At 37.1% G+C, this 12793-nt stretch overlaps 1 protein-coding gene across 1 annotated transcript in view; it reads left to right on the forward strand.

Moving 5' to 3' along the window:
- Map3k15 (mitogen-activated protein kinase kinase kinase 15) overlaps positions 1–12793 on the forward strand; it is a 147754-nt gene that overhangs the window by 95377 nt on the left and 39584 nt on the right. The window contains exons 11-14 of the mRNA XM_045140440.1: positions 4396–4546; positions 6195–6302; positions 10341–10390; positions 12622–12717. Coding sequence (XP_044996375.1) covers positions 4396–4546; positions 6195–6302; positions 10341–10390; positions 12622–12717 — 405 coding nt within the window. The remainder of the gene's footprint in view (positions 1–4395; positions 4547–6194; positions 6303–10340; positions 10391–12621; positions 12718–12793) is intronic.

Consider the following 12793-nt stretch of genomic DNA (forward strand, 5'->3'; position numbering starts at 1 on the left):
TCAACAAATCATGCTGGCAAAATTAGATATCTGCATGCAAAATTAAATTAGATCCATATCACTTCTCACTACAAATATCAAGTAAAAAATAAAAGACATCAACCTAAGACCAGAAGCACAGTAAGTGTCAGAGGGGGGAAAATAGGAAACACGCTCCAGGATATAGTCATAGACAATACTGTTTAAACAAAACTCCTGTAGCATAGTAAATAGCTCCAAGAATCAACAAATGGGACTACATGAATTTAAAAACAACAACAACAAAAAAAAAACCTTCTGTACAACAAAGTAAAGCATGAGAGCTAACAACCAGCCTGTAACATTGGGAGAATTTTTTTGTTCACATTTGTTTATTTATTTGAGAGTGACAGAGAAATAGGCAGATAGATAGAGAATGGGCACACCAGGGCCTCCAGCCACTGCAAACGAACTCCAGATGCGTGCACCCCCTTGTGCATCTGGCTAGCGTGGGTCCTGGGGAATCAAGCCTTGAACCGGGGTCCTTAGGCTTCACAGGCAAGCACTTAACTGCTAAGCCATCTCTCTAGCCCAAGAGAAAAATTTTTTATTTATTTATTTATTTATTTATTTATTTGAGAGCGACAGGCACAGAGAGAAAGATAGAGGGAGAGAGAGAGAATGGGCGTGCCAGGGCCTCCAGCCTCTGCAAACGAACTCCAGACGCGTGCGCCCCCTTGTGCATCTGGCTAACGTGGGACCTGGGGAACCGAGCCTCGAACCGGGGTCCTTAGGCTTCACAGGCAAGCGCTTAACCACTAAGCCATCTCTCCAGCCCAAATTTTTTATACCTATACTTAGGTAGGGGACTAATAACGAGAATTTACAAAGAACTTCAAAAATTAAACACCAAAAATAAATACATACATACCAAATGTGCTGATGAAATGAACACACAGTTCACAAAAGAAGAGACATAATGCTGGGGGTCCTGGTACACACCTTTAATCCCAGCATTTGGGAGGCTGAGATAGGAAGATCTCTGTGAGTTCTAAGCCAGCCTGGGGCTACAGAGTGATTTACAGGTCAGCCTGGGCTAGAATAAGACTGTGCCTCAAAAAGAGAAGTTAAAAGACAAGAAAGAAGAAAGAAAGGAGGAGGAAGAAGAAAGGAGGAGGAAGAAGGAATAAAATGTTTAACATCTCTAGCTGTTAAAGAAATGCAAATCAAAACAACTTTGATATATCTTTCCCCTGTCAGCATGGCTGTCATCAAGAAAACAGGTAACAAATGCAGGCAAGGATGTAGGAAAGAGAAACTCTCATGCACTGTTACTGGGAGGGCAAATGAGTACAGCCTGTATGGAAGTTAGTATGCAGATATTTCAAAAAGTTAGAAATAGAATTGCCGTAGGACTCAGCTTTCTCATTTCTAGACATATACCTTAAGAACTCCACTTTCTACTACAGAGATACTTGCACATCTAGATTTATTGTAGCTCTATTTACAATAGCTGAGAAGTAGAATCAGCCTAGATGCCTGTTGCAATTACCTCCTCATTGCTGGGGCAAAACACCAGACCAGAAACAGTTTATGGGAGGAAAAGGTTTATTTTAGGATTACAATTTTGGGGAGAAGCTTCCTCATGTCAGAGGAATCTGGTTCATTTCATATATCCACAGCAGAGAAGAAACAGCCAGAGCTCAAGCTGGCTCTGAACAGGTCTGCCCCCAGTGACATACCTCTTCCAGCAGGGCTTGGCCTGCTGGAGACTAAGCGAGAATCTTCATTAAAAATACCTTAGCCGGGCTGGAGAGATGGCTTAGCAGTTAAGCTCTTGCCTCTGAAGCCTAAGGACCCCGGTTCGAGGCTCGATTCCCCAGGACCCATGTTAGCCAGATGCACAAGGGGGTGCACACATCTGGAGTTCGTTTGCAGTGGCTGGAGGCCCTGGCGCGCCCACTCTTCCTCTCTCCCTCTATCTATCTCTTTCTCTCTCTGTCTGTTGCTCTCAAATAAATAAATATAAATAAAAATAAATACCTAAGCCAAGTATGGTGGCACATGTCTTTAATCCCAGCACTTGAAAGGCAGGGCTAGGAAGATTGTCATGAATTTGAGGCCAGCCTGAGTCTACATAGTGAATTCCAGGTCAGCCTGGGCTAGAGTGAAACCCTACCTGGAAAAACCAAAAAGATAAGATGTACAACAATTATTGACCCTCAGTTTAATGTGGCACTTCTGTTCTAGCTGCTTCTATGAATATCAGCCCTTCATGAGTTTATTTTTGTGTGTACCTTATTATGAAGATCCAGTAAAGATTTTATACAAAAGAGACGCCCAACATGCATTTACACTACAAAATTAACATAGAGAAAGAACTGAGTACATGAATAGTAGAGGGAAGGAGAAATAAAAGAAGGCTTAGAACAGGAATCAAAACTATAGTAGCATGTACTACATTCTAGCTCATGAAAAATTGTATGTGGTTCTACATGGATGTAAGAATTAGAAATACGGAGCCAGGCGTGGTGGTGCACACCTTTTTAATCCCAGCACTCAGGAGGCAGAGGGAGGAGGATCGCCATGAGTTCGAGGCCACCCTGAGAATACAGAGTCAATTCTAGGTCAGCCTGGGCCAGAGTGAGACCCTCCTACCTCAAAAAAAAAAAAAAAAAAAAAAGAAAGAAAGAAAGTGAGAAAGAAAGAGAGAAATATGGGTATTTGCTTATTCTGAGGAATTATCATAATATAATAAAGTGAACTTATATATAAATGATGTATGGAAAGATTTTATTTAAAAGACAAAGCAAATTCTATACATTTATTTACTTTATGAATAAAAATCATGATTATATCTATGTCTTCTAATAATATTGGATATGTCTAGAGGAATATTTGAAAACTTGTGGACTTAAACTATTAGTAGAAAATTTTGTACATGAGGCTGAGAGTTAAAAGCGCAGAAATCAGTTACTTTAGATGGACTAAAGTGGGATTTATCCCCTTAGTTTTAAACCACTAAAAAAAAAATTCTGAGGAGCTGGAGAAGTTGCTTAGTGGTTAAGGTGCTTGCCTACCAAGCCTAAGGACCATCATTTGATTCCCCAGTACCCAACATAAAGCCACACGCACAAGATAGTGCATGCATCTGGAGTTCGTTTTGAAATGACTAGAGGCTCTGTCGTGTCCATTCTTTTTCTCTCTGTGTGTCTGTCTCTGTCTCTTTTTCTCGTAAATAAATAAATATTTTTTTAAATACCTGAAGCTATGGGGGACATCTCCATTTAAGCCACTACAATGCCCATTGACAGATGAATGGATGAAAATGTAATACATATGCACAATGGAATGTAATAAAGAAAAATGAAATTATAAAATTTGTAAGAAATAGATAGATCTTGAAAGAATTAAGTGAAGTGACTCAACCTCAGGACAAAATGGCATGTTCTCTCTGATGTACAGGCTTTAGCTTGTAATCTCTGTACATTTGTATGTATAGATCAGCAAACATACATAAAGCCCATAATAGGTGGGCATGGTGGTTCATGCCTTTAATCCAAGTACTCAGGAGGCTGAGGTAGAAGGATTGCTGTGGATTCAAGGTCAGCCTGAGACTACATAGTGAATTCCAATGTCAGTCTGGGCTAGAGTGAGACCCTGCCTTGGAAAAACAAAACAAAACAAAACAAAACAGAAAACAAACCTACATTTGGGCCGGAGAGATGGCTCAGTGGTTAAGATGCTTATCTGCAAAGCCTCAAGACCCAGGTTCAATTCCCCAGTATCCATATAAGCTAGATGAACAAGGTAGCATATGCATCTGGAGTTTGTTTGCAGTGATTAGAGAACCTGTTGTGTCCATTCTTTCTCTGTCTGCCTCCTGTCTCTCTCAAATAAATAAAAAAAATATTTTTTAACCTTATAATCATAGAACTGTAACCCAAAGTGAACATAAAGAAATGAGCTGGAAGAGGGAGGTAGAAGGGCAAATGGATATATGTAACTTATAAACAAAAGGAGGGAAATTACAGAGGGGAGGTAAATTGTGGGCAAGAGGCAGGTGTGTAGTTACAATTATTTTTACTTTTGAGTTACTAGCCTTACATGCTTTTCACTCACTGTGATCTAGATAGTGCACTAACACTTGATCTTAGCCAAAAGGCTAAGAAGTAATGGGCAATATGTACTAAAATTGAGATTTAGACCAATGTTGGTTAAAATTTGCCATGTTTTATAATTTTGTTAGACTTATGTTACCTACTGTTTGCATTTGGTTTAATTAGTTATATGATTGTTCAATCATTGTTTATGAAGAACTCATGACAGATAATAATTTAAGTATATATCAGCTTTGGGATGCGTCTTTTAAAGGGAGTAGAGTTGAACCCAATCTGTCTATGAATCTAATTTATGGCATTTGTTATTTTTTTGCAGGTATCTGAAATCATTAGTTCAGAACTTGTTGTTAATTCAGCGCTTCAAGAAGCCTATTATGGAACATTCACCCAGACAGGAACTACTTAACTTCTGGTTAGACATAGTTTTTGAAGCAACAAAGAAAATTACTAATGGACTCAGATTTCCAGTAAGATATGATAAATCCTGTTTTTTGTTCATTTGTTTTCTGGGATTGGGGGCCAAACCCAGGTCTTTGCATGGTAGACAAATACTCTACCACTGAGGTAGACTGTAATACTTGTTTTTAAGATAGACAAAAGAAAGCAGGGATTATTGTGAATGCTCTTAAAGTAAGAAAATTATAATTTATAATGTTTGGATAACTGTCAATTTGAAATCAGCAAATGATAGTTCAATGTCTGGGGCAACATTGGCCATGTCTTCTCAAGTAGTGGCTCTCAACTGATAATTATTTTGTTTCCCTAAGGGACATTTGGCAAAGTCTGGAGACATGCTTGGTTTAAGCATAGTGCAGAAGGCTGTGCCGCTAGCCTCCAGTCAGGTAGAAACTAGAGAGGCTGCTAAAACTCCACAGTGCACAGGACAGCCCCTGTGATAAAGTATTATCTATTTCAAAATAGCAATAGGGCCAAGTAGAGATATTCTACCCTAAAGCTGTATCCTGTGTGGAATTTATAGGTGTATCTTACTAAACTTTGGTTTGTCTTCAGTCCCACTAGTTACAATTTAAAACTTTATTCAAAAAGCTGAATTCCTTTTAGCTTTTTATTGAGTTCTTATTTGAATTATATTTTCATCTTATACAGCCATGAGTAAGATATTTTGGCATCTTGGAAATTACACTTAATAATTTTGTTTCATACTTATGCCATGAAACTTTGTTAACACGTGATCAGAATTTCCATTAAACACTTAATAACAATAGAATTGTTAGAAATAATTATAATTATTTTGTTTCTTTGTAACACATTTTCAAATCTTGTAATTTTGGAATATTTCAAACCTGACAGATACAAACCAGTAATCAAACTGACACTTATGTAAGTTCTACTCACAGTTAGTAATCTTAAAAATATTAGTTTATTTGTTTGAGAAATTTAGCTCCTCTTTTTCCCTCCTCCATTACTATCTGCTCCTTTTCTCACTCCCTCCTTCTCTTCCTTTCCTTGTCTTTCCCTTCCATATGCTTTACCAAGTAACATCTTACTGGCAGAAATATCACTCACTTTTCATCTCTTTGTAAAGACACACTTGCTACTTTCTAACCACCCAGTCTGCTTCCTTCTTTCTCCCAAAATCCATAACCTCTCTTTTCTGTTACCTTCTCAGTCAGGCTGTTCGAGGCTAACCCCCACCACCCACTGTCTGCCTTATTCTTATTTGGCCTTGGACTGCATAGCCTTTGTGTCCATTGTTGTGTGCCCCATTGAAACACAGCCTTCCTGCTTGTTTGTAGTCCTAGCTCCTAGAGCCATGCTTGCCATAGTTGTTCCTCAATAAGTACTTACTGACTGTAAAACTTCCTGTTCTCCATTGGGCAGGGAAATCTATTTTAGATCTCTATATTTTATTAAAAAAATCTGTCCTGGGGCTGGAGAAAAGGCTCAGTGGTTAAGATGCTTGCCTGCAAAACCTAACGACCGTGGTTCAGTTCCTTAGTACCCACATACACCAGATATACAAAGTGGTGCATGCATCTGGCATTCATTTGCAATGCTAGAGAGCCTTGGCATGCTCATTCTCTCTCCCTACCTCTTTTATTCTCCCTTCCTCCTTGCAAATAACATAAATAAATAAATCTGCTCTTATTTTAGGTTCTGGTAATAGAGCCAACCAAAGTCTACCAGCCTTCTTATGTTTCTATAAATAATGAAGCCGAGGAGAGAACTGTTTCTTTATGGCATGTCTCACCCACAGAAATGGTAAGAGAGAAAATCACAAATAGCTCTATTTTCAGTATTATATAATTAGTGATTTGACTTTCAAATAGGAGAGTCTGTGTGGTAGTCTTAGAAATAACAGACATCCCATGATTAATTTCTGAATTATGAGAATTTAAAGAAGGTATATGTCTATATGGGAAACATGTGAGTGTTGAAATGGCTGTAAATAGACATATGTATTTATATATAATAGATACAAAAATAAAACAAGTATAGGGTTGTTATTTTTTAAAAGCTAGACCATAAGGAAGAGATAATGGCTACAGAAAAAGTCACGTCATGTTTCTCAAACCTTATCTCCATTCCCATTGCTTTGGTGGATATTCCTGTATCCTTTCTCTAAACTCACTTCTATGTGTATGATATGCATACACATAGTACACAGAGAAATGCATTTTTTACATTATGGTGTGATCCTGTAACATCTATTTATTCTTTTGGAACTCCTTTTTTTTTTTTCAAGGTAGGGTCTCACTGTAGCCCAGGCTGACCTGGAATTTACTATGTAGTCTCAGGGTGGCCTGGAACTCACAGTGATCCTCCTACCTGTGCCTCCAGAGGGCTGGGATTAAAGATGTGCACCACCATGCCCGGCTTTGTAACCTATTTTTAACATGTTCATGCATCATGAACAGTTTTTCACATAGCATACACTGATCTCCTGATTTTTAAAATATCATATTCTTTATATTTCCTTATTGCATTATATATTTCTTGGTCTAGGTGATTCTACCCTTTTATACAAGGAGCAGAGATTCCTAGAAATGATTCAAGGGTACATATGTTTAAAACTTTGATAGTGACTATCGTGCCCGTTTATAATTATACCAACAGTACAGGAGGTATGAGATTTAATCACTCATTACAAAGATTACAGAAAGGCTGGGCGGGGTCTTTTGTTTTGTGGCAATAATAGTGATATTTTCACATCATTATCTAAAGTAATTCATCAGATTTTTCTTCCATAAATTTGGGACTGATAAACATAGCACTGCTGACAAGTGCAGTAGATAGATTTATTTGCTATGCATGTGTTTCCATGGAGTATGGGGAGACTTCTGCCATTAGCTTGGCGAAAGAAGATTGCTTTTCTTCCTGGAAGCAAGAGTGTGAAAGATTATATTATAATAGGGTAAAAATAAGCAATATCTTCACAGATAAGTTACAACATTGTAGAATAAACAAAGGCTGAACTTCATTGTTGGGAACTCCTTATCAGATATAGTCATATCTCAGTGATGGCCAGTAGCCTTGTCTAATATTTAAACATGGAAACAATTTTCTTATCATTAAAAATAGAGCTAATAGCTATTAGAGATAAAGGGCTATGGTGATGTGCTTGAGTTTTTCATATAGTGTGTATGTTTATTTGAATATAAAAGAAAAAAAACTTAAAATAATTGGCATTCATACAGATATATATCATTTAAAGAATGTGCACATATTTAACTTGCCTGTTTGTCCTTTAACCCATTATTAGAAATCTGAAATTCTTTCAGCATCACTATTTTGGGAAGTTTTGGCTTTGGGAACATTTCAGATTTTCAAATCACGGATGTTCAACCAGTTAGGTCTATGGAAATACTAGAGAATCTATAAAAACAAAAACAAGACAAAACAAAAATCTTCAAAGTCTGAGGCAGTTTCTAGTCCCGAGCATTTCAGATAAGGGTTAGTCAATCTGTGTAGAATGTATATGGAAACATCCATAGGTCATAAATGTATACCTTGATGAACTTACAAGGTGAACACACCTCAGAAGCCAGTTGTAGATCAAAGAACAGAGCATCAGTAGACATTGTTCCAGTTCTCTTCGGGCAGCCCTCCCAATGCCCCTTTCATGAAGCATACTGCCCTTGGTTTGGAAATTCCTGTGCCAGATTAAAAACTTCACTTATTTTCTTTGCATCATTGATGCCACTATCATACAAGAGAATTTTCCAAGTTCAGGTGTGCAATCTCACTTTTTCATTGATTGGGGATATTGAATGGTACATATTTTGTTAAGAAATGGTAGAGAGAAACTAGTGCTATTAAAGTAAAATCATTTTGATCTCATGGAATTCAAAAACTTGGCCCATCTTATTTGAATCCTGTAATGGTTGCTGACTCTTAACAGAAATTTCCATTGGTACATATAATATCTCACTAGTTGTAAATATTTTACTCTGTATATATAGTTTTAATAAGAAATTGGAAAAACTGTATACATAGAAAATGATAGTTTTTTCACTGATGAAATGTTTTACAGAAGTTCTTGTCAAAGGAAATTTCAGAGAGAAATATAAATTATCTTTTATATTTCCTTTGCATCTGCCTTCATTTTAAAGTTTAAAATTCCACAGATAGAGAAAAGCAGTCAGATTTGTCCACAGTAAGATGACCTTTTCTACACAGCTGCATTTTTTTCCCGTGTATCATGTATTGATGATGGGAAGAGAGCACACAAATGCATGTATATATTGTGTGTAATGTCATTGAAAATGGGTTTAAATTCCTGGTTTATTAATCGAGGATTCAAACTCATTGGGACTAAGGAGGCAGCAGTATGCTGGGAAATACTGGAAAACAAATTTTCTTAAGCTAATTTGTGGTATTTGTCAATTTCTTTGGTATATGTAATCCCAGTGACCAACTTCGATCAATTTCAGGGCAGCCAAGTGGCTTTTTCTGTTTAAAATTATTTTCTACTCTTATGATACATTGTGTAGTCTTTGGTTTTCTGACTTGGGCTTTAGACAATCTGATGCTCTATATACAGTTTAAAGGCAGGGAATGGTAGGAGAAGGATGGGGTAGTTGGTTTTAAAAATACATCTTCATACAAAGAGAAACCCCTTCTAGGTTCTATTGTCATGGTAGCCCAGCTGTTAAAACAAATGGCCTTTGCTCTCAGCATCTTAACATTGTAAGTTTACCTATGCTTCATGTCATATCCAAGCTTGCAAAGGACCCTATTCCATCTTACTGTAACTGGAGAAAGAGAAGGTAAAGGATTGCCATATTTTTTAAGAAGGAAAGATTCAGAGTAGGAAAATGGATGTATTTTTTTTTTAAATGTGGTCATACTATGTAACCCAGCTGGCATACAACTTGCTATGCAGACAAGGCCACCATAACTTGTGATTACCTTTGCTTTCCTAGTCCTGGGATTACAGGTAAGGGTCCCTGTATCCAGTGGCCATTGAGGTTTTTCTGGACCAGACCTTCAGGTGTTCCCATTATTCTTGCTCACATTTCATTTGTCAGAACTCTGTTATATGGCCTCATCTAACTGTAAGGGAGCTTGGGGAGATGCAGTATAGGTATGTACCTTGGGAGAAGCTGAAACAAATATTGATAAATTCTGTCCTTTTTTCTCAAAACATTTTGACAGGTTACACACCTTAGATGGACTCTTTCTAAGCCTGCTTTTGTCTTCCTACTATGTTGGCAGATGAAGGACTACTTGCTCACTGTGTGTTTTTGATTGCTTCTCAGTTCTATCTCAAGTTATGTAGTTCAAATTTATATTGTGGGCCCTAAACTGGATTAGAAATGCACATGAATTTAAAATTTTTTTTTAAAATTTTTATTAACATTTTCCATGATTATAAAATATATCCCATGGTAATTCCCTCCCTCCCCACCCCCAAAATTTTTTAAATTTTTATTTATTTATTTTTTGAGAGAGAATGAGGTAGGGAGATATAATGGGCATGCCAGGGCCTCCAGCCACTGCAAACAAATTCCAGATGCATGTCCTGCCTTTTGTATCTGGCATACGTGGGTCCTTGGGAATGGAACCTGGATCCTTAGGTTCTGAGTGTCTTAGCCACTAAGCCATCTCTCCAGCCCTGCACACAAATTTTTATGTCAGAAAAATTTCTTTGTGTTCCGAGGTGAATAACATAAATCTCTTTATCCCTAATCACTATTGAAAACAAAATAGCAAAACCAATTAACTATTCAATTAAACCAAAAATAATCCTTTATTTGGAGAAATCAACCTACTGACTTCTGTCTTTGATACTTGCAGAAACAAATTCATGAGTGGAATTTTACAGCCTCTTCTATTAAGGGAATAAGGTAAGAACACATGAGAAAAATGTACCTATTGTTGGTGTTTAATGTGCTTTAAGGTAAAATGTAATGTTCTTATTTTTAGTAAAACCTAGAATAGACTGTTTCTGTTTTATTGTCCCATCTAAGATTCAAATGTGCTTCTAGTAAGCTTATTTTAGTCGAGTAGCTTTTCTCACATCTAGTAGAAGAGACTTGAACCTCAAATTAAAAAATAAATTGTGTTTATTGACTAAAAAACATACATTCTTTGAGCCAAAAAATGTTCATGTGCATACCTTCCCTCAAGAGCTGATGTCAGAAGTTACTTGCTCTTATACTTGGATGGCGGCTCCTGGACAGAGCACTGGAGGCAGGGATGTTGTTTCTAGGGAGGAAGATGGTATATTCCAGGGAGAAGTGTGCAGCTTACTTTTTGGATCAAGAATGGTGACATTTCTGGCTTTCCCAAAGCAAGGCTACCATAATTCAACTGTCCTCATCACCTTGCCAAGACATCCAAGGGTGGGTGTGGCCCTGAAGTAGATGTGAAATGCCTTTTTGCTGGGTGACAACATAAAATCACTCAGCCTCTCTAGGTCTCTGTTTTAACAAAATTGGTGTTCTGGTATAGAACTTTCTGTTATTTCTCTGACTCTAACTCAGGCTACTACATTTATCTCTAGGCAAAACATGATCCTGGCCTGAACACATCATTGTTTAAATGGGAATAGCATTCATATCAATATAAAGGGAGAGAAGCAACTTAAGTACAGAATGGTGCATTTGTGTAACACTGCATAAAATACAAAATAATCCAAAAAATGTTAAGCATTCTGTTTTTATCTATTCATAGAAACATCTCTAGCTGCCATTTTAAACTATCAGTATAGATTTTCATAGGGTCAGAGGTAACTCAGACTTTAGTTAACCATCAATATGGGTTTGCATAGGGCCAGAGGTGACATAGACCTCAGAACTAGCATAATATGGAAGGCATACTTTGGGCCCTGTGGTAGCTCCTTTGTACATTTTCAAAACTGGCTCATACCTAGCTTTAATTTGTTCTGGATAACTCTGGATTATTACTGTCTCAGTACCTTATTTTTTGTGTGTCATCTATAGCATTCAAAAATAGTCTTAATGGGCTGGAGTGATGGCTTAGCAGTTAAGGTGTTTGCCAAAGGACCCAGGTTTGATTCCCCAGGACCCACATTAGCCAGGTGCACAAGGGGGCACACATGCCTGGAGTTCGTTTGTAGTGGCTGGAGGCCTTGGTGCTCACTCGCTCTCTCTCTCTCTCTCTCTCTCTCTCTTTTTCTTTCTCTCCCTTCCTCCCTCCTTCTTTCTCTGTCAAATAAATAAAAATAAACAAAAAAAGTAGTCTTAAGTGTTGGATCTATTAGGAGGCTTAGGCAGGAGGATGAAAACTGCAATACTAGCTTAGGCTACATAGCAAGGTCAGCTTGAGCTATGCAGTAAGAGCCTATCTCAAAAAAAAAAAAAAAACTTTCTGGCTCTAAATAAAAGATTACTTATAACAGACCAGATAAAGTGGCTTAATTTGTTTGAAGAGCCAATTGTGGATGATCATCTGGTCTGATTCTCAACAGTGCCATTTCACAGAATGAGTGCCATTGCAAAAGCTCTTGCCCAGTGTGAATGATGAACTTTCTATCAGTGAAATCTGTCCACAGATGGAGTGTGATGACTTTCCATTCCTGGGTTTGTTTAGTAAGGCTTGTTTGGAAACTCTGTAAAGTCAGGTTAAGACATTGGGTGTAAATGGACCAGATAACACTTTAAAAAGCCTTTCTTGAGCTAAGATGTATTTCTGTTTATCTTGTGTGAATACAAATACTGTCATGATACTTTGCAAATGTCAGAATTCCTTTGACACTATAATAAATTATTTCACAAATGTTTTGCCTATATATATTTGTAAGGCTATAAACTCCTAGAAGACAGGAGCCATATTTTATATGTTTTTCTGTTGCCCAGGTGCTTTATTTAGCACTGAATATAGAGACAGCTCTTTGCTATGTAATAAAGTCAGTTGATAAATCCACTAGCAAGGTAGATATCTGTGATATCTAAATTTCATAGAGAAATAAAAGGCAAATTTGAGGGATATTATTAAAAGATTAATGAATCAGGATTTTATAAAATAAGATAAAATGTATTACTAGATTTTCTAAAATATTAAAAATGGTTATCATAACTTAGGTATAAGTATCTTGTGTTTTGATCTTTCACAGCCTATCTAAGTTTGATGAACGGTGTTGTTTTCTTTATGTCCATGATAATTCTGATGACTTTCAAATCTACTTTTCCACTGAAGACCAGTGTAATAGGTAAGTTATGCCTGGTTCAGTTATTTGTAATCTATTTATTGTGTATATGTATTTTTTTGCTTCTCGTCTCACAACT

The sequence above is a fragment of the Jaculus jaculus genome, chromosome X (assembly GCF_020740685.1).
Source record: "Jaculus jaculus isolate mJacJac1 chromosome X, mJacJac1.mat.Y.cur, whole genome shotgun sequence".
NCBI lineage: Eukaryota > Metazoa > Chordata > Mammalia > Rodentia > Dipodidae > Jaculus > Jaculus jaculus.